The sequence below is a fragment of the Hypanus sabinus genome, chromosome 13 (assembly GCF_030144855.1).
Source record: "Hypanus sabinus isolate sHypSab1 chromosome 13, sHypSab1.hap1, whole genome shotgun sequence".
Lineage (NCBI taxonomy): Eukaryota > Metazoa > Chordata > Chondrichthyes > Myliobatiformes > Dasyatidae > Hypanus > Hypanus sabinus.
The window spans coordinates 21,866,193-21,892,523 of NC_082718.1; the positions used below are offsets into that span (position 1 = coordinate 21,866,193).

The 26,331-nt window shown below is 42.6% G+C and overlaps 1 protein-coding gene across 2 annotated transcripts in view; it reads left to right on the top strand.

Moving 5' to 3' along the window:
- rbm17 (RNA binding motif protein 17) overlaps nt 1-26,331 on the top strand; it is a 62,739-nt gene that overhangs the window by 2,152 nt on the left and 34,256 nt on the right. For both annotated transcript variants that reach the window (XM_059987310.1, XM_059987311.1), the window contains exons 2-6: nt 11,213-11,353; nt 13,106-13,222; nt 17,299-17,465; nt 19,910-20,013; nt 20,761-20,817. In XM_059987310.1, the coding sequence (XP_059843293.1) occupies nt 11,231-11,353; nt 13,106-13,222; nt 17,299-17,465; nt 19,910-20,013; nt 20,761-20,817 (568 nt within the window). In that variant the 5' untranslated portion in view covers nt 11,213-11,230. The remainder of the gene's footprint in view (nt 1-11,212; nt 11,354-13,105; nt 13,223-17,298; nt 17,466-19,909; nt 20,014-20,760; nt 20,818-26,331) is intronic.

The following is a 26,331-nucleotide window of genomic DNA, read 5'->3' on the forward strand; positions in this document are numbered from 1 at the left end:
GCCTGGCATCAGGACTGAGATTACATATTAAGACCACTGAATCAATGGAGATGCGGGGTCTGAACCCAAAATATTGGCAATTTCCCCACACAGATGCTGCTTGGCCCACTGAGTTCCTCTGGCAGATTACTGCTCTGGATTCCAGTATCTGCATTTTCTTATGACCCCATTGGATAATTGATAGATTTGTACCTGGCTGGCAGGTCAATGAAGGTGTGACCAAAGATTTTCCATGTTGTCAAATAAGACCATAAGACATAAGAGCAGAATTAGGCCAGTTAGCTCATTGAGTCTGCTCTGCCATTTCTCTCCACCTATTCTCTTGCTGTCTCCCTGTAACATTTGATGCCCTTACTAATCAAGAAACTATCAACTTCCATTTCAAATGTACTTAATGACGTGGTCTCCACAGCCATTTGTGGCAATGAATTCCACACATGTACCCCTCTCTGGCTAAAGAAATTCCTCCTCATCTCTGTTCTAAAGGGATGTTCTATTCTGAGGCTCTGCCCTCTGTTTGTAGATTCCCCCACTATATGAAATGCCCAGTCCATGTCCACTGCGTTGAGGCCTTTCAATACTCAATCGATTTCAATGAGATACCCCCTGACCATGTTCTTTTAAACTCCAGTGAGTACAGGTGCAGAACCATCAAATGCTCTTTATACATTAACCCTTTCATTTGAATTTATTTAAATCTAACTTCCATCCCACAAGGTGAGGGAGTAAAAATCTTTGCATTATGACTCCGTTGCAATGTACAGATGTGTGAATTGTGTAAGTCTGATGGCTTGTAGAAAGAAGCTGTCCCATAGCCTGTTGGTCCTGGCTTTAATGCTGTGGTACTGTTTGCCAGATGGAAGCAGCTGAAACAGTTTATGGTTGGGGTGGCTGGTTTCCCTGATGATCTTCCAGCCTTCTTTACACACCTGCTGTTGTAAATGTCCGCATTGGAGGGAAGTTCACATCCACAGATGTGCTTCGCTGCCCATGCCACTCTCTGCAGTGCCCAGCAATCAAGGTTGGTGCAGTTCCTGTACCAGGCGGTGAAACAGCCAGTCAGGACACTCTCAATGGTGCCCCGTAGAAGTCTTGAGGAATTGGGGGCTCATGCTGAACTTCTTCAGTCACCTGAGGTGGAAGAGATGCTGTTGTGCGGTTTTTGCCACACAACCAGTGTGTACAATCCAAGTGAAATCTTTGGTGATGTGTATTCTGAGGAACTTGAGACTAGTCACCCTGTCAACTGCAGACCCATTGATGGTGATGGAGCAAGCCAGTCTCCATTCCTCCTGTAACACGCGATCAACTCTTTTGTTTTTTGGACATTTAGGGAGATGTTATTAACTTGGCACCACTGTGTCAGGGTGTCATCCTCTCCTCTAGACTGTCTTGTTACCGCTGGAAATAAGGCTGATCATTGTCATGTCATCAGCAAGTTTGATCAGCAGATTGGAGCTGTGTGTGGCAGCGCAGTTGTGGGTATAAAGGGAATAGAGGAGGGGACTGTGGCACAATGCTGGGGGGCACCTATGTTGCATTCTCAGGATCATTCTTGTGAATTTCTTCTGGACCTTCTCCAATGCCAGCACATCCTTTCTTAGATAAGGAGCCCAAAACCATTCCGAATACCCCAAGTGTGGTTTGACCAATGCTTCATGAAGCTTCAGCTTTACATTCTTGCTTTTAAATGCATCTGGTCAGTAAAATGCTCTGTTTTAGCTACAATCCGATTCAGGAGACAGAGTCAAAATCTTTGGGCCTCATGGACTCTTACCCATCTTCAAAAGTGTAGTAGCAAAGGCAGAGTTACCTTCACAAAGGGGTGAAATGAACCTCAGGGCTGTGAGCTTAGCCCTCTGCTGTGCTCGCTTGACACCTATGACTGTGTGGCTAGGCACAGCTCCAACACCACATTCAAGTTTGTTGATGACACTGGTGTAGTGGGTGGTATTCTAGATGGTGATGAATCAGCATACAGGAGCGAGAGTGAAGATTTAGATGAGTGGTGTCATGACAACAACCTCTCACTCAGTGTCACCAGGGCCAAGGAACTGGTTGTAGACTTCAGTAGAGGGAAACCAGAGGTCCACAAGCCAATTCTCGTCTGAGGATCAGAAATGGAGAGGGTTAGCAACTTTAAATTCCTGGGTGTTACTATTTCAGAGAACCTGTTCCGGACCCAGCACATTTAATGCAATTACGAAGAAAGTGTGGCAGCACCTCTACTTCCGTAGAAGTTTGTGGAGATTCAGCATGACATCAAGAACTTTGACAGATTTGGATAGCAGTAGAAGGATCAGTCTGAGTCAGCATGGATTTATGAAGGGAAAATCATGCTTGACTAATCTTCTGGAGTTTTTTGAGGATGTAACTATGAAAATGGACAAGGGAGAGCCAGTGGATGTAGTGTACCTAGACTTCCAGAAAGCTTTTGATAAAGTCTCACATAGGAGATTAGTGGGCAAAATTAGGGCACATGGTATTGGGGGCAGGGTACTGACATGGATTGAAAATTGGCTGGCTGACAGGAAACAAAGGGTAGCGACTAACAGGTCCCTTTCGGAATGGCAGGCTGTGACCTGTGGGGTACTGCAAGGTTCGGTGCTGGGGCCGCAGCTATTTACAATATACATTAATGATTTAGATGAAGGGATTAAAAGTAACATTAGCAAATTTGCTGATGACACAAAGCTGGGTGGCAGTGTGAAGTGTCAGGAGGATGTTAAGAGAATGCAGGGTGACTTGGACAGGTTGGGTGAGTGGGCAAATGTATGGCAGATGCAGTTTAATGTGGATAAATGTGAGGTTATCCACTTTGGTGGCAAGAACAGGAAGGCAAATTACTATCTAAATGGAGTCACGTTAAGAAAAGGGGAAGCACAACGAGATCTAGGTGTACTTGTACATCAGTCAATGAAAGCAAGCATGCAGGTACAGCAGGCAGTGAAGAAAGCTAATGGCATGCTGGCTTTTATAACGAGGAATTGAGTATAGGAGTAAAGAGGTCCTTCTGCAGCTGTACAGGGCCCTGGTGAGACCCCACCTGGAGTATTGTGTGCAGTTTTGGTCTCCAAATTTGAGGAAGGACATTCTTGCTATTGAGGGAGTGCAGCGTAGGTTCACAAGGTTAATTCCCGGAATGGCGGGACTGTCATTTGTTGAAAGATTGGAGTGACTGGGCTTGTATACACTGGAATTTAGAAGGATGAGAGGTGATCTGATTGAAACATATAAGATTATTAAGGGATTGGACACGCTGGAGGCAGGAAGCATGTTCCCGCTGATGGGTGAGTCCAGAACTAGAGGCCACAGTTTAAGAATAAGGGGTAGGCCATTTAGAACAGAGATGCGGAAATCTCTGGAAAATCACCAGAGAGTGGTGGATATGTGGAATGCTCTGCCCCAGAAGGCAGTGGAGGCCAAGTCTCTGGATGCATTCAAGGGAGAATTAGATAGAGCTCTTATAGATAGCAGGGTCAAGGGATATGGGGAGAGGGCAGGAACGGGGTACTGATTGTGTATGATCAGCCATGATCACAGTGAATGGTGGTGCTGGCTAGAAGGGCCGAATGGCCTACTCCTGCACCTACTGTTTATTGTCTATTGTCTATTTCTATAGGTATGTAGTGGAGAGTGTATTGACTGGCTGCATCATAGCCTGGTATGCAAACATCAATGCCTTTTGAACAGAAAATCCTACAAAAGGTAGTGTATTCAGCCTGGTACATCACAGGTAAAGTCCTCACAGCCATTGAGCGCATCTACATGAAATGCTATCATAGGAAAGCAGCATCCATCATTGTAGAACCCTACCACCCAGGCAATGCTCTTTTCTCCCTGATGCCATCAGGTAGAAGGTACCTGATGACTCAAGACTCGCACCACCAGGTTCAAGAACAGTTTCTACCCCTCAACCATCAGGTTCTTGAACCAAAGGGGGTAACTGCACTCACTTGGCCATCCATTGAGATGTTCTCACTACCAGTGATCTCAATTTAAAGACTCTTTATCTCATGTCTTGTTATTAATTATTATTTATTTATATTTGCATTTACATAGTTTGTTGTCTTCTGCACTCAATCTTTCATTGATCCTGTTATAGTTATTATTCTATAGCATTACTGAGTATGCCTGCAGGAAAATGAATCTCAGGGTTGTATATGGTGGCATATATAACTGCAAGAAAAGCTTTGTGAGCCCTTGGCAATTACTTGCTTTTTTGCATTAATTGCTCATAAAATGTGGTCTGATCTTCATCTAGGTCACAATAATAGACCAACACAATCTGCCTAAACTAATAATACACAAACAATTGTGCTTCTCATGTCTTTCTTGAATTCGTTTAATTATTCATAGCCCAGGCTGGAAAAAGTATGTGAATCCTTGTATTTAATAACTGGTAGAACTTCCTGTAGCAGTAATAACCTCCACCAAATATTTCCTGTAGCTGCTGATCAGACTTGAGTAATGGTGAGGAGGAATTTTAGACGATTCCTCCATACAAAATTGTTTCAATTCATCAATATTTCTGCGATATATTGCATGAATAGCCTCCTTCAGGTCATGCCACAACATCTCAACTGGGTTAAGGTCTGGACTCTGACTTGGCCATTCCAAAACACACATTTTCTTCTTTTTAAACCTCTCTGTTGTTGATTTACTCTTGTTTTTCAGATCATTGTCTTATGGTATCATCCAACTTCTATTAAGCTTCAGGTGACGGACTGCTACCTTGACATTCTCCTGTAAAATGTCTTGATACAAATTTGAATTCATTGTTCCCTCAACATTCACAAGGTGCCCAGGCCCTGAGGCAGGAAAGCAGCCCCAAACCATGATGCTCCTTCCACCATGCTTCACAGTTGGGATGAGGTTTTGGTGTTAGTGTGCAGTGCCCTTTTCCCTCCAAATGCAGCAGTGTGCGTTTCAGCCAATAAGTTCAATTTTTGTCTCATCTATCCACTGAGCATTGTCCCAGAAACGTTGTGGTCTTTTGTAAACTTGAGAAGTGCAGCAATGTTTTTTTGGAGAGCGATGGTTTCCTCCGTGGTGTCCTTCCATGAGCACCATTCTTGTTCAGTGCTTTTCTTATAGTGGACACATGAAAGAGACTTTAGAAAGTTCTGGAGATTTCTGCAGGTCTTTTGCTGTTACCCTTGGGTTCTTTTTCATCTCTTTCAGCTTTGCGTGTTGTGCTCGTGGTGTGATCTCTACAGGACACCCACTCCTAGGGAGAGCAGGAACAGTACTGAATTTTCTCCATTTGCAGACAGTTTCTTTTGTTGTGGACTGATGAGCACTCAGGTCTTTAGAAATGCTTTTGTAGCCTTTTCCAGCTTCGTGCATCTCAACAGTTCTTTTTCTAAGGGCCTCTGAAAGTTGGTTTGATCAAGGCATGGCTCATATAAACCGATTTTTCTTGAAAAGGACAGGATCTGTCAGTAACCTGAGTTTGTGTGTATGTTTTTTTATAGAGCAGGGCACTTCTACAACCCACACCTCCAATCTCATCTCATTGATTGGAACACTTTTGTAGAAGACATTACCCTAGAAACATAGAAAATAGGTACAGGAGTAGGCCATTCGGCACTTCGAGCCTGCACCACCATTCAGTATGATCATGGCTGATCACCCAACTCAAAACCCTGTACCTGCTTTCTCTCCATACCCCCTGATCCCTTTAGCCACAAAGGCCATATCTAACTTCCTCTTAAATATAGCCAATGAACCGACCTCAACTGTTTCCTGTGGCAGAGAATTCCACAGATTCACCACTCTCTGTGTGAAGAAGTTTTTCCTCATCTCAGTTCTAAAAGGCTTCCCCTTTATCCTTAAACTGTGACCCCTCGTTCTGGACTTCCCCAGCATCGGAAACAATCTTCCTGCATCTAGCCTGTCCAATCCCTTTAGAATTTTATATGTTTCAATAAGATCCCCCCCTCAATCTTCTAAATTCCAGTGAGTATAAGCCTAATCGATCCAGTCTTTCTTCATATGAAAGTCCTGCCATCCCAGGAATCAATCTGGTGAACCTTCTTTGTACTCCCTCTATGGCAAGAATGTCTTTCCTCAGATTAGGGGACCAAAACTGCACACAATACTCTAGGTGTGGTCTCACCAAGGCCTTGTACAACTGCAGTAGAACCTCCCTGCTCCTGTACTCAAATCCTTTTGCTATGAATGCCAACATACCATTTGCCTTTTTCACTGCCTGCTGTACCTGCATACCCACCTTCAATGACTGGTGTACAATGACACCCAGGTCTCGTTGCACCTCTCCTTTTCCTAATCGGCCACCATTCAGATAATAATCTGTTTTCCTGTTCTTGCAACCAAAGTGGATAACCAAGAGGTTCACATACTTTTTGAACCAAGATTCTGATTGTTTAAATGGTTTACTCCATAGGTGTCAAACCAAGGCCCGCGGGCCATATCCGGCCCGCGAGATCATTTTAGATAGATCTATTATTTTAATTATTAATGGCCCGGCGATATGAAGCCTATGATTGTAAGTTAATACCAATCATAAAAATAATGCTTGCTCAGCAGTCTTCTTCATAAGAAATGGAACTCGTGAAGTGAAACACTTTGTAGTTATAGCAGAGACTGAGACACTTGAGAACAGGCTGAAAAATCGGAGGCAATGAAAGCTGCGTTCGCACGCGCCCGACTGATCCGGCCTGCATGAAGCTGCATTTTGCCCAATCCGGCCCGTGACCTAAAATGAGTTTGACACCCCTGGTTTACTCGGTATTGACAAGAACAAGTACAATTGTTTGTATACTATTATAGGCAAATTGTGTTTGTCTATTATTGTGACTTAGATGAAGATCAGACCACATTTTATGAGTAACTAATGCAGAAAACCAGGTAATTGCAAAGGGTTCACTAACTTTTCCTTGCAACTGCTTGTACTTTGATAATAACATTTACTTTGAACTTTGAAATAGTTTGACAAAACTAGACTGTGCTGTTGGTCCAGATTTCCTCATGTACTCAGTGCAGGTAGCCAGTAGCCTTGTCAGTCTTCATGCTCCTGGTGGATTTGTATTAATTTTGCTTGTTCTAGCTCAATGTTCAGATTTGCTCTCTTCAGGCTTGTGTTGTTCCAAGCTGATTTGCTGTTTTGATGCACTTGTTCTGGTGTTATGTTGTAGTGTTGCTCTGTTTTCTTTGGGTTTAAGCTCAGCTTCTTGATTTGTAGACTGTTAGTTTTGCTGCTTTGAGCAAATCATTAATCCAGTTGCATTCTTCCACTTAGAGTAAATATTTTTGATTTATAATCTTAAAATGTATGACTAGATATAAGCAATGTTTAGTCCGGATGAAGGGTCTCGACCCGAAATGTTGACTGTCCATTCTGTCTTGATTCTACCTGACCCGCTGAGTTCCTTGGGTGCTTTGGTATGATGTTCCAAGTTTCCAGCATTGGTAACCTCATCTCCTTCAGCACATTGTGTTTTGTTCCAGATTCCAGCATCTGCAATACTATTGTTTTATCAAGCCATTCTTAAAATCAGAGCTGCTTCATTGGTAATTAAGAGAGAAATCTGTTCCTATCTTCATTTAAAGCTTAGTGATACTTAATTCTTAACCTGGATTAAGGGCTGTAATTTTTGACTGGGTCTTCAGCCCTCGGTATTTTATTTTATTTTGAGATATAGCATGGTAATAGACCCTTCTGGCTCAACAAGCCAATATTAAACAGCATTTTGGTATAGACTAGATGGGCCAAAGGGTCTGTTTCTGTGCTGTAGTGCTCTATGACTCTATACAAGTCTGCACCAACAAGTTGCATCCATATTACGTACTAACCCGTACATCTTTGGAACGTGGGAAGAAATGGGATCATTCAGAGGAAACCCATGTGGTTACAGGGAGAACATACAAATGACTTGCAGGCAGTGGAGGAATTGATCTTCCACTGGCACTGTAATAGCATTAATATTGTGACCAATGTTTCCTCAGGACGTAGAGGAAAGCCGCTTAGGATGTTGAGATTATGCCAACTGTCTGAGGTATCCCTGAACTTCTATTGTTCTAGACCTGTTCTCTATCAATGGGACACAGAAGTAGAATTAGGCAATTTGATCGATTGAGTCTGCTCTGGCATTGAATCATGGCTGATCATTTTTTAATCCCCTCCTCAGCCCCATTCTTTGACCTTCTTCCCGTAACCTTTGATACAGTGGCCAATCAAGAACCAATCAAGCTTTGCCTTAAATACACCCAATAACCTGGCTTCCACAGCTGCCTGAGGTAACAAATTCCACAAATTCACCACCCTTTGGCTAAAGAGATTTCTCTGCACCTCTGTTTTAAATGGATACTCCACTATCCTGAAGCTGTGCCCTCTTGTCCTGGACTTCCCCACCATGGGAGATATCCTTTCCACATCTACTCTGTCTAGACCTTTCAGCAGTCGAAAGGTTTCAATGAGATTCTTCCTCCCCCCATCCTTCTAAATTCCAGTGAATACAGACCCAGGGCTATCAAACATTCCTCAGATGATAACCCTTTCATTCCCGGAATCATCCTTGTGAATCTTCTCTGAGCTGCCTCCAATGCCAGCACATCCTTTCTTGGATGAGAAGCCCAGAAGTGTTCACATTACTCAAGGTGAGGCCTCACCAATGCCTTATAAAGCCTCAGCATCACTCCCCTGCTGTTGTATTCCAGACCTCCTGAAGTGAGTGCTAACATTGCACTTGCCTTCCTCACCTCCAACTTCCTCAAGTTAACTCTCAAGTCCATTTGCATCCCAGATTTTTGGGGTTTCTCCCCATTTAGAAAATAGTCTGCACATTTATTTCTTATACCAAAGTGCATGACCATGTTATTTCATTTGCAACCTCCTTGCTCATTCTCCTAATCCAAGTCCTTCTGCATCCTACCTGTTTCCTCACCATTACCTGCCCCTCCACCAATCTTGGTATCATCTGCAAACTTGGCATCAAAGCCATCTATTCCATTATCTAAATCATTGATATACAGCATAAAAAGAAGCAGTCCCAACACCAATCCCTGCGGAACACCACTAGTCACTGGCAGCCACCAGAAAAGGATCCTTTTATCCCCTCTTGCTGCCTCCTACCAATTAGCCAATGCTGTGCTCTAACAATGCCAGTAACTTTCCTGTAATACGAAGGGCTCTTAACTTGGTAAGCGGCCTCACGTGGGGCACCTGTCAAAGGCCTTCTGGAAGCCCAAGTATAGAACATCCACTGCATCCCCTTTATCTATTCTATGTAACCCCACACCCATGCACACTATGTAAATTGCTGTTTCCAATTAACCTACCAGCCAACAGTTCTTTGATATTTGGGAGGGAAGCAACCATTTGGAGGAACTCACGTAGTCAGAGAATGTGTAGTCTGCACCCAGACAACACTAGAGTTCGGGACTGAACCCAGGTACCTGGCTGTCTGCTGTGTGAGAAGTTGTTGTCCCAATATTATGTAATTTTTTAAAAAATCCTCTCACTCCCTATTCCATTTATACCTTTCAGTTCTTTGCATGTTCTACTGCACTCCTCTATAACTTTCACCTGAATCCGACCAAAGGCATGTTTTAGTTTTATACTTCACTGACAGAAACAACTCAGAAATGGGCCCTTCTTCCCTATCGCGCTCACACTGCCCAATTGTACCCATATGATCAATTAACTTAATAACTTGTACATCTTCGGGATGTGGAAGCAAACCAAAGCACCCAGAGGAATCCCATGAGGTTACAGACAGAACATACTAGCTCCTTACAGGCAGCGGTGGAAGTCACTGGTGCTGTAATAGGGTTATGCTAACTGCTATGCTTCCATGTTGCTCCAGCTTGTCATTGTCCTCATTCTTTGTACGCCTCTCGCCGGTTCTGTTTCTTCTTGAACACTTTTTACCTGGGACGGCTAGAGAAGATTCCCAGCAACTTGAATTTCTGTGTTTTCTTTTGGCTCTGTAACTCGCCTGTCTTCCTCACGCTCACTAATTTCCCGTTTAGCCCCTATTGAGAACGGTTGGGCCAGCCAGTGGTGTAGTGGCATCAGCACTGGACTTCAGAGCGGTTGGTCCTGAGTTAGAATCTGGCTGCGTCCCAACCTGGACAACAGCGGCACCTGTGCAGAAGAAAGGCCTATCAATCTGCTTCTGCATCTTGCGACAAAAACCCTATGGACAGCTACACTGTCCGTAGGGTCGCCATGAGTTGTGATGACTCAGCGGCACTCAACAATAACAATAGAGAATGGTAGGGCTCTGGCGTTTGCAGTAGAACCAAAGGATTTGGGAGTACGGATCAATGATTCCTTGAAAGTGGCATCACAGATAGATAGGGTTGTAAAGAGAGCTTTTCATACATTGGCCTTCATAAATCAGTGCATTGAATACAGGAGTTGGGATATTAAGTTGGAGTTGTATTAGACATTAGTGAGAGTGAATTTGCATGTTCAGTTCTGGTCACCTATCCGCAGGAAAGATACCAATAAGCTTGAAAGAGTTTGGGAAAATTTACAAGGATGTTGCCAGGACTTGAGGACCTGGATTATAGGGAGAGTTGAATAGGTTAGGACTTTATTCTCTGAAATGTAGGAGGATGAAGACAGTTTTAATATAGATAGGGTGGGGAGGTGTTTTCCACTGGGTTTGGGTGAGACTAGAACTATTAATCATAGGTTAAGGGTGAAAGGTAAAATATTTAAGGGGAGTCTGAGGGTGAACTTCTTCACTCAGAGGATGGTGCGAGTGGGGAAGCAAGATGCTGGTGGATGTGGTGATTGCGGGTTTGATTGCAGCTTTTAAGAGAAGTTTGATAGATGTGTGGATGGGAGGGGTATGGAGGGATGTGGTCCAGGTACAAGGAGATGGGACTAGAAAGAAGATCAAGTCGGAGCGGACTAGATGAACTGAAGGACCTGTTTCTGTGCTGTGGTGCTCTGTGATACTATAATTATTCTACCATCCATCACGTCTTTGGGGTGTGGGAGGAAACCAAAGCACTCAATGGAAATCTGGGCACAGGGAGAATGGGCAAGTTGCACACACCTGGGGTCACGATTGGTCTTGTGTCCTAGGAGCTGTGAGTAACAGCATCACCTGAACCACTAATTTCACCTCCAACATGCTTGAGCCCACTGGGGAGCAATGGAAGATTCTTGAAGCATTGGTGATTGTTTCCTTACAGATTAAATTATGCTGATGTACCTTTCTGTCCATTCCAGCTCTGAGGAGAAAGCACAATGTCTCTCTATGATGACCTGGGTGTGGAAACCAGTGACTCCAAAACTGAAGGCTGGTCCAAAAACTTCAAACTTCTTCAATCTCAGCTTCAGGTGAAGAAAGCAACACTTACACAAGCAAAGGTAACACCTTTTTAATTCCTCATTTTCTTTCAAATAATTTTAGCCTACTATCAAAGTTCTGATTGAGACCTTTTATGTTGACTGACCTGTGGTTGAATGATACCCAGTGGTATTTCCTCAGGTTTCTGATACTTTTCCTACCTGAGTAAAGAACCATTTCCATCTTCATCTTTGCTGTCACTTGCAAAAACTCGCCAATATTTTTTCCCCCAGCTAGCACTTGCATTATTTGGTTAAAGTGGAGTTGAGATTGAGCGTATTGAGTGATAGGCCCATAAGCTTTGAATGACCTGATGGCTCAATATCCTGGGTAAAAGTGGGAAATGTAAAATGAACTGTCTTTATTTCCCATCCAATTGCGATTTCTGTTTCTTTGCGTAGCCTGTGCAGATAACTGTTACTTCTCTGCAGTCACAGTAAATTCTCCAAGTTTGTCACAGATGGCTTTTCTCTGATGTTTTACCCACACTTGATGATTTAGAAACAGCTGATTTATATTTTATGTAGAGATACAGCACAGTGACAGGCCACCGAATTGCGCCGATATGTCCAATTAACCTACTAGCACGTGTGGTACGTCTTTGGCTTGTGGGAGAAAACTGGAGCACCCAGTCAAAGAAAGACTGTACAACTCCTTACAGACAGTGGCACAACTGGTCTTAGGCCATTGGTGCTGTAGCTTCTCCCCCTCGCATCGGATTTTGAAACGATCCATGAAATACTACCTCACTATTTCTTTCTTATCGCACTATTTATTTGTTTCTGTAACTTATAGAATTTCATGTTTTTGCAGTGTACCGCTGTTGCAAAACAACAACGTTATTATAGAAGTCAGTGTTGGAAACTAGTGTTTTTTTTAATACTACTTATAAGATCTGTACTTCTAATCGAACTTATGTATTTTTCACAGAATATGGTGGTTTGTCTCCACATACTGGTAGAAAGTGGTATAGCAGTTAAACTAACAGTTTATCACTTTTCTCATTTTTCATTGGCTAAGTATTAGCATATTTGCATGTGATGTGATGTTATTGTTTTAATTATGTAGCCTGTTAACTAGTTTATTTATATCTAAGGAATTTTCCTTATCTATAAAAGTGGATTTTTCAGAGGCGTTATCTTTTTATCTTTGCACTATTTGCCGTTCATTTACCTCTTACCAACTATTTTGTGTTGGCGCGTGGCCAAGTGGTTAAGGCATTCATTTAGTGATCTGAAGGTCGCTAGTTCGAGCCTTGGCTTACCACACATTGCTCTGCGACGACACCGGTGCCAAGCTGTATGGGTCCTAATGCCCTTCCCTTGAACAACATAGGTGGTGTGGAGAGGGGAGACTTGCAGCTTGAGCAACTGCCAGTCTTCCATAAAAAAAAAACCTTGCCCAGGCTTGCGCCCTGGAAACTTTCCAAGGTGCAAGTCCATGGTCTATCGAGACTAACGGAGGCCTACTACCACCCAGCTCTTTACTTAGTTTGCTTAGTATTAGTAGGTTTGTTTGTTCTCCGAAATAAACAATCATTAGAATTAAGATTGCTCATTATTCCTGACTCCCGGAAGAACCTAAGGATCAGAAAATAAACACAGAGAGCCAACATCAGTGATCATGAATCTGATTCTGCTAAGCTATTAGTGTACAGTGTTCTGTGTTGTACAGTTTTATTTTAATTGCTTTGCATTGTGCTGTCTTTACAATGAGACATTTTCATATTGATACCACTATGACTTGGAGACACTTTCTTTCTGTGTTTGTAGACACAGCGATCAAAGCAGAGTACCGTTTTAGCTCCTGTGATAGACCTGAAGCGAGGCACTGCAGGGGAAGACCGACAGATTGTTGATACACCACCTCATATAGCATCTGGTTTAAAGGTAAGAAATTATAAATTTTAATTACTATGTAATATTTTTCTTCTAGCTGAGGCAAGGACGATGACTGGGGAGGGAATTCAGGAATGTGCTACAGCACTGTAGGTTTGAAATCCTTGCACTATCAGACCAGGAACCACCATAACCAGTTGCGTTTTATTGTCATTGGTTGGTGAGTACTGAATACTGTTGGTTCATTAACCCTTATATCTACTCTGTGAACTTTGAACAAAACCCAACTCAGTTCATATCTAAGTGTTTAAATTTTATTGGTGAAAATCAAAAAAGATGCAAATGCTGGAAATCTGAAAACAAAGAGAAAATCCTGGAAACACTCCACAGGTTAGGCCGCATCTGTTGAAAGAAACGGTAAATGTTTCAGTTCAAAATCCTTTGTCAAAATTTGTCAATGAAGTATGATGGATTGCATCCAGGGTGCACAAGTAGATGTTATAAGATTGTGAGAATAATTGCTAGAGATCACAGACACAAGAGATTCTGTAGATACTGAAAATCCAGAGCAGCACATATATAAAATGCTGGAGGAATTCAGATCAGGTTGCCATGGAAAGGAATAAACAGTTGACATTTTGGGCCTGAAATGTTTATTCCTCTCCATAGATGCTGCCTCTCCTGTTGAGTTCCTTCAGGATTTTGTGTGTGTTGCTCTGGAATGCACAGGGTCCTGGAAGTGTGTAGGTTGTCAGATAATGTTAATGTTGCCGGTGTGATTCGTTAATGCTGGCAGAGTTATTACAAATGTGTTCTCAGTCTTTAATGTATGGATGAGGGGACTGATGGAATATGTCCATGAATGTTAATGATGCAAAGCTAAGTGGCATTCAAGGGGATTTGCGAATTTACGAAGGCACAGCAGATGGACGTATTGTTGGAAAATGTGAGATTATATTGCTGGCTGTTCTGTGGTGCTTCATTCATCAACGTTGGCAAGTTCTGGGTCGATACTGAAGATCAAAGTCTAAATCTTGATCAGAAATACAGATCAAAGCCCAAAGGTCATTGGGATTTAACATCAAAGCTCAAAGGTTGATTGGAAGTCCTGGGTCTGTGAATCTCTGTGAGTCCACTGAGGAAGTCGAAGGTCCGATGTATGAATCCACAAGGCTGAAGGCTGCCTGCCCTGGGGTTAGAGGACTCTGTATGTGCTTGGGTGGGATGAAACAGGGCTTCTTTTGCTGTTGTTGTTTTGTCGCTCGTTGTGTTCTGCGTTGTGCTGCTGAGCATCGTGGACTTGATAGGTTGGCCCCAGAATGTGTGGTGATACTTACAGTCTGCCCCCAGCTCATCTTAAGGTGTAGTGGTTGTTAATGCAAACAATGCATTTTACTGTCTATTTCAATGTGCATGCAAATAAATCTGAATCTGATTCTTGGAGGAACCCAACTGGCTGTTTGCACGTCACTGAAAACTGATGTGCTGCTACAGTAAAAAACTCAGTGTCTAGGTTGTTTTTGGTTGCAGAAGGATCTGAGCACAACAGTAAATATGTCCTACTGGTATTACTTGTATCCCTGTTTAGACTCTAATTGGATTATTGTGTAAAGTTCTCCCTATCCAAAGAAGGGGAAAGTGCCAGAAATGTCCACAGTGAAGGGATATGAACTCTACAGACTCTGCCAGTGTTTATTGTACATCATTCATTGCCTTTGAGAAGGTATTGATGAGCTGCCTTCTGAAACCACTGCAGTCCTTGAGATGTGGGTATCAACATTGCTGTTACAGAGGGAGTTCCAGGATTGGGGAAGGAACAGGAAGTTCCTGTTCATGGGCATTTTCCTTCCCAGCATTGAGGACATCTTTATAATGTAATGCCTCAAAAAGGTATCCATCATTAAGTACCCTCATCCCTCAAGACATGCCCTCATCTTATTGCTACCATTAGAAAAAGAGGTACAGGAGACTGAAGACACACATTCATTGCTTTAGGAACAGCTTCTTCCCCTTTGCCATCAGATTTGTGAATGACAATGAGCCCATGTACACTACCTCACTTTCCTTTTTCTTTTTTTGCTCTCTTTTTGCACTACCTATTTAGTTATATATATCTTATAGTGACTTAGTTTTTTTTGTTATGTATTGCAATGTACTGCTGACAAATTCCATTGCATTTGCTGGTGATACTAAATCTGATTCTGAGTTAGTCCTAACTCCCTTAAAGGTGTAAAGAATGAAAGGTGATCCCATTTAAAATGTACAGAATTCTTAGAATTGAAAAGAGTAACCAGTTCTGGGAGCCTCATTTTCGGAAGGATGTGGAGGTGTTACAGAGGAGATTTACCACGATGCTGCCTGGATTGGAAAGCATGTCTTATGAAGACGGTTTGAGTGAGCTGGACCTTTTCTCTTTTGAACAAAGGAGGATGAGTGGTGGCTTGATAGAGGTGTACAGGATGGTAAGAGACATTGATAAGAGTGGATAGCCAAAGACTTTTTTTTGCAGAGTATATGTGGCTAATATGAGGAGCCATCATTTTAAGGTGACTGCAGAAAAGTATAGGGGGGATGTTGTCAGAGGTAGGTTTTTTTTTACACAAGAGAGTAGTGGGTGCGTGGAATGCACTACCTGGTGGAAGCAGATGCTTAAGGGTACTTAAGAGATTCTTAGATGGGCAGGTGGTTAAGAGAGTAAAATGGAAGGCTACATGAGAAGGAAATGTGAGATTGATCTTGGAATAGGCTATAAGATGGACCAAAAGACCTGCACTGTGCTGAAATGCTCTGTGTTTCCCTGGATGGAAGCTGGTCATAAAACAAGGGATTGACCAAATCAGGACGAAAGTGAAAAGATTTCTCCAGGGGGGATAGTGATCTTTGGAATTCTCTATCCAAGAGGCGGATCCATCACTGAGTATGGTCAAGGCTGAAATCGATAGCTTTTTGGATTTTAAGGGAATCGGTGCAGGATAGTGGCGATGAAGAAGAAGACCCAACATGATCTTAAATCGTGTTATAAATGATCAATTTTTTACAGCCTAGTTTATGAAGGTAAAATATTGTATTTTGTCAAGAAAATGAGATACAGTAATTACATTGGCCATAATTTTTTTTAAATGAACAATGTTCCATGTGGGGTAATGTTCATGTGGTATGATTCCACTTTGATTCAAACAGATAAATACTCATGTGTCATCTGAGTATTTTAATTCCTTCACTTGCGAGTCTGTCATTCTGAGTCTGTTATTGTCTTTGGTGGTCTCAGGGCAGCCTCTTCTACATCAGTGAAACACAACTCAGTTTGATGGACTGCATTGTCTGCCTTAAGAGTAGGATCTGCCTATTTCACTTCCACTTCCCCTTCCCACACTGACGAGTTTATCCATGGTCACCTCTGCTACCACATGGAGGCCGAACACATGTTGGGGCGCAACGCCTCATATTCTATTTGGGAAGTCTCCAACCTGATGGTATGAGCATCGATTTCTCCAGCTTAACTCTCCTCAGTTTTCCACCACGTCCTTTTGCTTTCCCTCACTCTGGTGGCCCTCCTACCCTTCTCTTTCCCTCCTCCGTCCACGACTTGCCCATCGGCTTCCTCTGATTCCCACCGCATTCCCATTTTTCCATAGTCCACTGTCCTTTCAGACTCCTCCCCAGCCCATTACCTCACCTTTCACCTCCCAGTTTCTCACATCATCACCCCTCTCCCACCCATCTGCCTGCCCTCAGCTGGCTTCACGCATCCCCTTCGATCTTGTACTCCCCCCCCTCCCCCCACCTTTTTCTGGCTTCTGCCCCCTTCCTTTCCTGATAAAGGGGCTTGGCCTGAAACGTCAAATGATTATTGTCCTCCATAGATGTTGCCTAACTTGCTGAGTTCCTCCAGCATTTTGTGTGTGTTGCTCAGATGCCAATCCTCTTTTACCCAATTTTCCTGTCTCTGTTGCTAAAGCTTGTGCAGACAGAAAATAAAGACATTTCTTCACGCAGGTACTGGTGACCAATAGAACAATATAACAGTTGTTTTATTCATTGAGAGCAGATCTGCCAGTGAGGGCTTTATTCAGGTCATGCAGGAGTTACATTTAATTAGAACCTCAAATTCTGTTACTCCTTCCAAGGACCCAGTACCGAGTGGATTCTCGACAGGAGAGGTACTGATTCCACTGGCTGACGAGTATGATCCCATGTACCCAAATGACTATGAGAAAGTTGTAAAGCGTCAGCGCGAAGACAGGCAGCGACAACGCGAGCTGGAACGGCAGAAAGAAATTGAAGAAAGAGAGAAGTAAGTAATTTGAAAACAATTTCTCTTCCAAAACCCGACTGTGATGAGGCTCGTCCACGGTGCATCTGTGGTATTAGTGCCACGGCCATCAGGTATAGGTTTAGGATTTCCACGAAACCTTGTTAATGAAATTCTGATCCCAACAAAAAACGTTCTTAATTCTTCTGTGGTCCCACTCAGAAGTTTAAATGCAGCTTGTACTTGTTGTGTGTCACTTCCTGCGGACAGCCCCAATAACAGTTCATAGAACATAGAGCACTACAGGCCCTTCAGCCCAGAATATTGTGCCTGTCTGTTAACTTATTCAACGTTCAATCTGAAATTCCCTCCTACATAGCTCTCCATTTTTCTTTCATTCTCATGCTTACATAAAAGTTTCTGAAATTTCCCAAATGTACCTGTCTGCACTACCACCCTTGGCACAGCATTCCACATACCCAGCACTCTGTTTTTTTTAAAAAAAAGTTATCTCTGACAATTCCACCCCCCACACAATACTTTCCACCAGTCACCTTAATATTATGCTCTGTCATATTAATAATTTCTGCCCTGGGGAAAAGGCGCTGGCTCTCTATGCCTCTTATCATCTTATAAACTATTCCATCAGCTCACTTTGTAATGTCCTTTGCTCCAAAGAGCAAAACCTTAGCTCACTCAACCTCACCTCATGCGACTTGCTTTCTGTTCCATGCAGCACCCTGCTAAATCTCCTCTGCACTCTTATTAAAGCTTCCACATCTTTCCTGTTTCCTTCTGTTCAGTGACTAGAACCAAACACAATACTCCAATTGTAGTCTAACCAAAGTTTTACAAAGCTGCAACACTACCTTGTCGTGGCTCTTGAATTCAATCCCCCAACTTATGAAGGCCAACACTCCACATACCTTCTTAACCACCTTATCAATTGCAAGACAACTTTGAGGGATTTGGGCCTCAAAACCTCTCAGTTCCTCCACGCTGCTAAGAATCCTGCCATTAACCTTGTGCTTTGCCTTCTAGTTCTACTTTCCAAAGTTTATCCCTTTGCACTCTTCTGAATGAACTCCATCAGCCACTTCTTAGACGAGCTCTGCATCCTATCAATGTCCTGTTGTAACCTACAACAACCTTCTACACTATCCATAACACTACCAACCTTCAAAGTTCACAGAATTCTTTGGAAGGTGAGAGTGTTGATACAAGTTCCCTCATGGTGGCAGAGGAGTGGGGAAATACTTTACAGAGAAATAGTTCTGGAATAATGCATGAGTGCAAAGTAGCAGCACATAATTCAAATACTGGTACAGGTATTATGAACTAATAGTGTGTGTAGGCCTCCATTAGTCTCAATAGACCATGGATTTGCACCTTGGAGAGTTTCCAGGGCGCAAGCCTGGGCAGGGTTTTTTTTAATGGAAGACCGGCAGTTGCCCAAGCTGCAAGTCTCCCCTCTCCACACCACCGATGTTGTCCAAGGGAAGGGCATTAGGACCCATACAGCTTGGCACCGGTGTCGTCGCAGAGCAATGTGTGGTTAAGTGCCTTGCTCAAGGACACACACGGAAGCCTTAGCCAAAGCTCGAACTAGCGACCTTCAGATAACTAGACGAACGCCTTAACCACTTGGCCATGCGCCAATGCACTATTAGTGTATAGAGCAGGTAGCAGGTATCTTTAGATCAGTTCATTGCAGATTTTATTTTCATGCTTGATTAGATCTAATGGTTACGTCATACAGCTCTAATAAGTAGAAACAAGATGGATAGGGTGGTGAAGAAGACGTATGGCATGCTTGCCTTTAAAGCCTAAGGCACAGGATTTAATAGTTCGGATGTTTTGTGGCAACTTTACAAAACATTGGTTAGATTTTATTTGGAGTATTGTGTTCTGCAGTTCTGGTTGCTACTCCACTGTACATCTGCTGTCATCCCATCCTCCTGCTGCCTAACATGGATAGGGTTCCCCCAGTTCTTATGTGTCACCCCATGAGCCCCTGTATACAGCATATCATTCTCTGTAACTTCTGCCATCTTCAGTGGGAACCTGCCGCAAAACACATCTCCTCCTCTCCCCACTCTCCACTTTCTGCAGGGATTGCTGTTTGTGAGGAAGCCTGTGATTGCATTGGGGAGGCTGCTGAGGAGATTTGCCAGGATATTACCTAGGTTGGAGGACTTCAATTATTGGGGAGTTTGAGTTCTCATCTAAAGAGGGAAATTTTCATCAGGGCTCAACGGTCCTGATGAAAGGTCCGGCTAAAATGTCGATTGTTTATTCCTGTCCATAGATGTTGCCTGACTTGCTGAGTTCCTCCAGTATTTTGTGTGTGTTGCTTCAGATTTCCAGTTTCTGTAGAATTTCTTGTATCTGCCATTGATTGACAGTAATTTTACCAAGCTAGCAAAACAGTTTTGCTGTTTTGGAGAGAAATTCTCATTGTACGGTGCCTGTGTTGAAACTTGCAGGCGGAGGAAGGAGCGCCATGAACAGCCTAGCGGCTTTGCTAGAAGACCAGACCCAGAATCGGATGAAGATGATGAAGAGAAGGAGAAGGAAAGGCGAAAAAGAAGTGGGTGCTTTCTGCCTTCACTCTCATCTCCTCCATGTCACCGCATCCTCCCGCCATCATAATGGGATGGGTCCTTACCTGTCGCCCCACAAGCCTCCATATCCAGCACATCATTCTCTGTAACTTCTGCCATCTCCAATGGGATCCTGCCTCAAACCACTTTTTTCCTGCTCCCATTATCAGCTTTCTATAGGGATTACTCTCTCTGTGACTCCCTTGACCCCTCCGAGTGTGGCATCCCCTGCACCAGTGAGACCCGAGTCAGTTTGGTTTATTGAGCACCTTTGCTCTCTCTACTGCAAGAGGTAGGATCTCCTGGTAATCACCCATTTCAATTTGTCATCTTCCCATTCTGTCATGCCTCTCCATGGGCCTCCTCTATTACCATGATGAGACAACTCCTAGGTTGGAGGAGCCATCTAGGTAGCCTCCAGCTGAATGGCAAAAGCATCAATTTCTCTGACCTCTGGTCTACCCCCCACTTACAACTTCTCCTTCCCCCCCCCACCCCCCGCCCACCTTCTTATTCTGGCATCTGCCCACCTCCTTTCTAGTCCTGATGAAGGGTTGGCCTGAAACGATGACTGTTTCTTCCCCTCTGTAGATGCTGCCTGACCGGGTATGTTTCTCCAAAACCTCATTTGGGTGCTTGTTGTTGCGACTGCCGGCTTTAACTTCTTTTCATTTTGCACTTGCCAAGTTGTTGTTCTGGGAAAAGCCGTTGGATAACTTCATTTTGTATTTCAGCTATGGGAGGAGCGGCAATCGCCCCACCTTCATCGCTCGTTGAAAAGGATAAAGAACGTAAGTATTGCTTTATTATTCTCAAACATACTGCGATACCGAGGAGAGCTTTTGTCTGCGTGCCGTGCAAACAGATCATTCCACACATAAATACACTGAGCTTGTTAAAAGAAAAACAATGCAGGATTTTGTGTTGCAGCTGCAAGTAATTAAAGTAGAATGAATAACAACATTTGTTTTGGATAAAATATCTTCGATGTTAAACTTTTTGTAAAAATGTGGTCCTCAACAACAGGTTGCAAATTTATTGGTAACACTGTGCATCAAGGCCTGGGGTAGTTGTTGGAATTCCAGTCAGACCTCCTTACTTGTAAGGGGTAGTGAACAACTTCCCATCACAGTGTTCTCTTGCAGTCAGACTGGTGTAGTAAGTTACCACTGGTAGCTGTAGACTCTAGGATTCAGAAACTTAGAGCTTACTCCACATAAATAAAGTCAAAATTATTTATATGGATAAATAATAATCTTTCAACTCTGAAATTGATGGTCAGAACCGTTGGCTTTCGCCAGTTTTGGTTTAAATATATGGAGTAAATAGGCCAGATTTAGTTGTCAGTGTAAAGGTGAGACTAGCGGTGCTGTAATGTTTTGCACTGAGAGGGATAATTACATGTTTAGATCTGTGTGTATTAGTTACTGTCTGCATTGTGCTGTTGGCTTTGTGGAAAATTTTTTTTGCTGTCTGTCTCATTGAAAAGGACCTATGTCATGAAATTGCTCCCTACTATGGGATATATATTAACTAAATACACTATTGTAATTGGTCCCATGATTAGGCTAAGGTTAAATAGGTGGTTGCTGGGTGGTGTAGCTTGGGTCAGAATATCTGATTGAAACATATAAGATTATTAAGGGATTGGACACGCTGGAGGCAGGAAGCAGGTTCCCGCTGATGGGTGAGTCCAGAACTAGAGGCCACAGTTTAAGAATAAGGGGTAGGCCATTTAGAACAGAGATGCGGAAAAACTTTTTCACCCAGAGAGTGGTGGATATGTGGAATGCTCTGTCCCAGAAGGCAGTGGAGGCCAAGTCTCTGGATGCATTCAAGAGAGAGTTAGATAGATAAAATAATTGGTTATTTGGGGAAAGAAATAAATATATGTACTAAAGTTATTACAAACTCCATGGAGCATGTGGGGATCTTCTGATATCCAGGCACTCTTTCTTTCTTTCTTTTTTTTTTCTTCTTCTTTTTCTTTTTTTCTATAGGGATGTTAGGGGGAGGGGCTAAGGGGAGGGGGGAAGGGTATGTATGTTTTTCTTTCTGTAATCATTTGAAAACTCAATAAAAAAAGTTTAAAAAAAAAGAGTTAGATAGAGCTCTTATAGATAGCGGGGTCAAGGGGTATAGGGAGAGGGCAGGAACGGGGTACTGATTGTGTATGATCAGCCATGATCACAGTGAATGGCAGTGCTGGCTAGAAGGGCCGAATGGCCTACTCCTGCACCTACTGTCTATTGTCCTTTTCTGTGCTGAATCTCTAAATAAATAAATACCTTTATAGTGAATTATTAATGATAGCCAATTAACGTCTCTGTGAAAGTTAACCAAAGTGTGGAGCCCTTGTTGTGCCTCATGCTTTAAAATTTTTTCATTTTTATTTTTTCTGCATGATATTTCTTCCTTATTTAATTTTACTTTCCTGAAGTCAGTGGTGTTTATTGTCATATGCACAAGTGCAATGAAAAACCTGTAGCAGCGTCACAGGCACAACATTCACAAGTATGAGTTATTGCAAGACAGGATACAAGTAGAACAAAAAATGCAGAAGTCCATTGTAGTACAAGGTGGTCATAGTGTTGCTGTACAAATTCATCCAACTTAAATCACTTCACTTTTCCAATCCGACTGTTTATTTGCCAGCACTTTTGAATAGCAGGGTACCTGATTCAAGCAGTTCACAGATCTTCTGTGTCCCTTGAGCTGGTGTTATTGGGACATGATTTCTGTAACTTAATGGATCAGAGGATTGCACTGAGGTTGCAGGGACACGATGTTTGATCCTTTACTTGCAGGTTACTGTCTGGATTAGAGATCATGTCTCATGACGGAAGATTGAGCGAGCTAGAGCTTTTGTCTTTGGAGCGAAGGAGAATGAATGGTGATGATAGAGGTGTACAAGATGATAAGAGGCATAGATAGAGTTGACAGTCAGCACTTTTTTTTCCCAGGGCAGAAATGGCTGATACAAGAGGGAATGATTTTAAAGTGAGTGGAGGGAAGTATAGGGGGAATGTCAGAGGCAGTTTTGTTTTTACACAAAGTGGTGGGTGTGTGGAATGTGCTACCAGGGTGGTGGTAAAAGGCAGATCATTTAAAAAAAACTCTTATTAGGCACATGGATGAAAGAACAGTGGAGGGCTGTGTGGGAGGGAAGGGTTTGGATTGAACTTGTTTAAAGGGTCAGCACAACATCTTGGGCTGAAGGCCCAAATATGTTAAATTTTTCTATATGTTCTGAAAGCTTGCTTGATTGAGAGACAACTGAGTATTGGCTTATTATTGTCACATGTACCAAGATACGGTGAAAAGCTTGTCTTGCATACTGTTCATACAAATCAAATCATTCATTACACAGTGCATTGAGCTAGAACAAAGTAAGAATAATAGTCCAGAAAAAAGTGTAAAAGCTACTTAAAAAGTGCAGTGCATCAATAAAAATTAGTAAGAATTGATGGGATATTATGAATTCTTTTATTTTTTTTCTTGCATAAGGTGCTGACTTAGCTTTCACTCCACTGTCACAAGTTCTGGCAGATTTGGGTACCTCTGTGAAACATCATTACTGTGATGTAGATCATAACTGTGTACTCATGTCAGTAGGAGTACCACTAGATGGCAGTAAAGGGCTGAATTCTTAATACTACTCAAGTTTATGCTATTATGCTGTGAATTTACGTAATTATGCTTAACATATTTTCCATTGCATATTAATTTCAAAGAATAAGAATGCCAGCTTAAATCAAACTGGGGTTATTTTGATATTTGAGAATATATTTCAAACATTTACCAACTGATTACTGCACTGCCTAGTGTTGTGCTAAGTGGTGAAGAAGTTTTGTATCAGGTAATTTTCGTTTATGCAACATGCCCTGAATCCTGAGACAATGCCTTGCTAAAATCAGCAGGTTGATGTTGTTAGTGAGTTTTTGTGGGCCTTTTCCTTGTAGCTAAGGAAATTAATGAACATGGTATAGTTGGGATCACAGAGACATGGCTCCAGGGTGACCAAGGATGGAAGCTCAACATCCAGGGATATTCAATATTCAGGAGGGATAGACAGGAAAGAAAAGGAGGTGGTTAGAGAGGAGATTAACGCAATAGAAAGGATGGACATTAGCCTGGAGGATGTGGAATCGATATGGGTAGAGCTGCATAACACTAAGGGGCAGAAAACGCTGGTGGGAGTTGTGTACAGGCCACCTAACAGTAGTAGTGAGGTTGGGGATGGCATTAAACAGGAAATTAGAAATGCGTGCAATAAAGGAACAGTAGTTATACTGGGTGACTTCAATCTACATATAGATTTGGTGAACTAAATTGGTAAGGGTGCTGAGGAAGAGGATTTCTTGGAATGTATGCGGGATGGTTTTCTGAACCAACATGTTGAGGAACCAACTAGAGAGCAGGCCATTCTAGATTGGGTATTGAGCAATGAGGAAGGGTTAGTTAGCAATCTTGTCGTGCGAGGCCCCCTGGGTAAGAGTGACCATAATATGGTGGAATTCTTCATTAAGATGGAGAGTGACATAGTTAATTCAGAAACAAAGGTTCTGAACTTAAAGAAGGGTAACTTTGAAGGTATGAGACGTGAATTAGCTAAGATAGACTGGCAAATGATACTTAAAGGGTTGATGGTGGATATGCAATGGCAAGCAATTAAAGATCGCATGGATGAACTACAATTGTTCATCCCAGTTTGGCAAAAGAATAAACCAGGGAAGGTAGTGCACCCATGGCTGACAAGGGAAATTAGGGATAGTATCAAGTCCAAAGAAGAAACATATAAATTAGCAAAAAAAAAAGCGGCACACCTGAGGACTGGGAGAAATTCAGAGACCAGCAGAGGAGGACAAAGGGCTTAATTAGGAAAGGGAAAAAAGATTATGAGAGAAAGCTGGCAGGGAACATAAAAACTGACTGTAAAAGCTTTTATAGATGTGTGAAAAGAAAAAGATTGGTCAAGACAAATGTAGGTCCTTTACAGTCAGAAACAGGTGAATTGATCATAGGGAACAAAGACATGGCAGACCAATTGAATAACTGCTTTGGTTCTGTCTTCACTAAGAAGGACATAAATAATCTTCCGGAAATAGTAAGGGACCTAGAGTCTAGTGAGATGGAGGAACTGAGGGAAATACATGTTAGTAGGGAAGTGGTGTTAGGTAAATTGAAGGGATTAAAGGCAGATAAATCCCCAGGGCCAGTTGGTCTGCATCCCAGAGTGCTTAAGGAAGTAGCCCAAGAAATAGTGGATGCATTAGTGATAATTTTTCAAAACTCCTTAGATTCTGGATTAGTTCCTGAGGATTGGAGGGTGGCTAATGTAACCCCACTTTTTAAAAAAGGAGGGAAAGAGAAACCGGGGAATTATAGACCAGTTAGTCTGACATCAGTGGTGGGGAAAATGCTTGAGTCGGTTATCAAAGATGTGATAACAGCACATTTGGAGAGAGGTGAAATCATCGGTCAAAGTCAGCATGAATTTGTGAAAGGAAAATCATGTCTGACGAATCTTATAGAATTTTTTGAAGATATAATTAGTAGAGTGGATAGGGGAGAGCCAGTGGATGTGGTATTTTCAAAAGATTTTCAAAAGGCTTTTGACAAGGTCCCACACAGGAGATTAGTGTGCAAACTTAAAGCACACGGTATTGGGGGTATGGTATTGATGTGGATAGAGAATTGGTTGGCAGACAGGAAGCAAAGAGTGGGAGTAAACGGGACCTTTTCAGAATGGCAGGCAGTGACTAGTGGGGTACCGCAAGGCTCAGTGCTGGGGCCCCAGTTATTTACAATATATATTAATGATTTAGATGAGGGAATTAAATGCAGCATCTCCAAATTTGCAGGTGACACGAAGCTGGGCGGCGATGTTAGCTGTGAGGAGGATGCTAAGAGGATGCAGGGTGACTTGGATAGGTTAGGTGAGTGGGCAAATTCATGTCAGATGCAATTTAATGTGGATAAATGTGAGGTTATCCACTTTGGTTGCAAAAACAGGAAAACAGATTATTATCTGAACGGTGGCCGATTAGGAAAAGGGGAGATGCAACGAGACCTGGGTATCATTGTACACCAGTCATTGAAGGTGGGCATGCAGGTACAGCAGGCGGTGAAAAAGGCAAATGGTATTTTGGCATTCATAGCAAAAGGATTTGAGTACAGGAGCAGGGAGGTTCTACTGTAGTTGTACAAGGCCTTGGTGAGACCGCACCTAGAATATTATGTGCAGCTTTGGTCCCTTAATTTGAGGAAAGACATTCTTGCCATAGAGGGAGTACAAAGAAGGT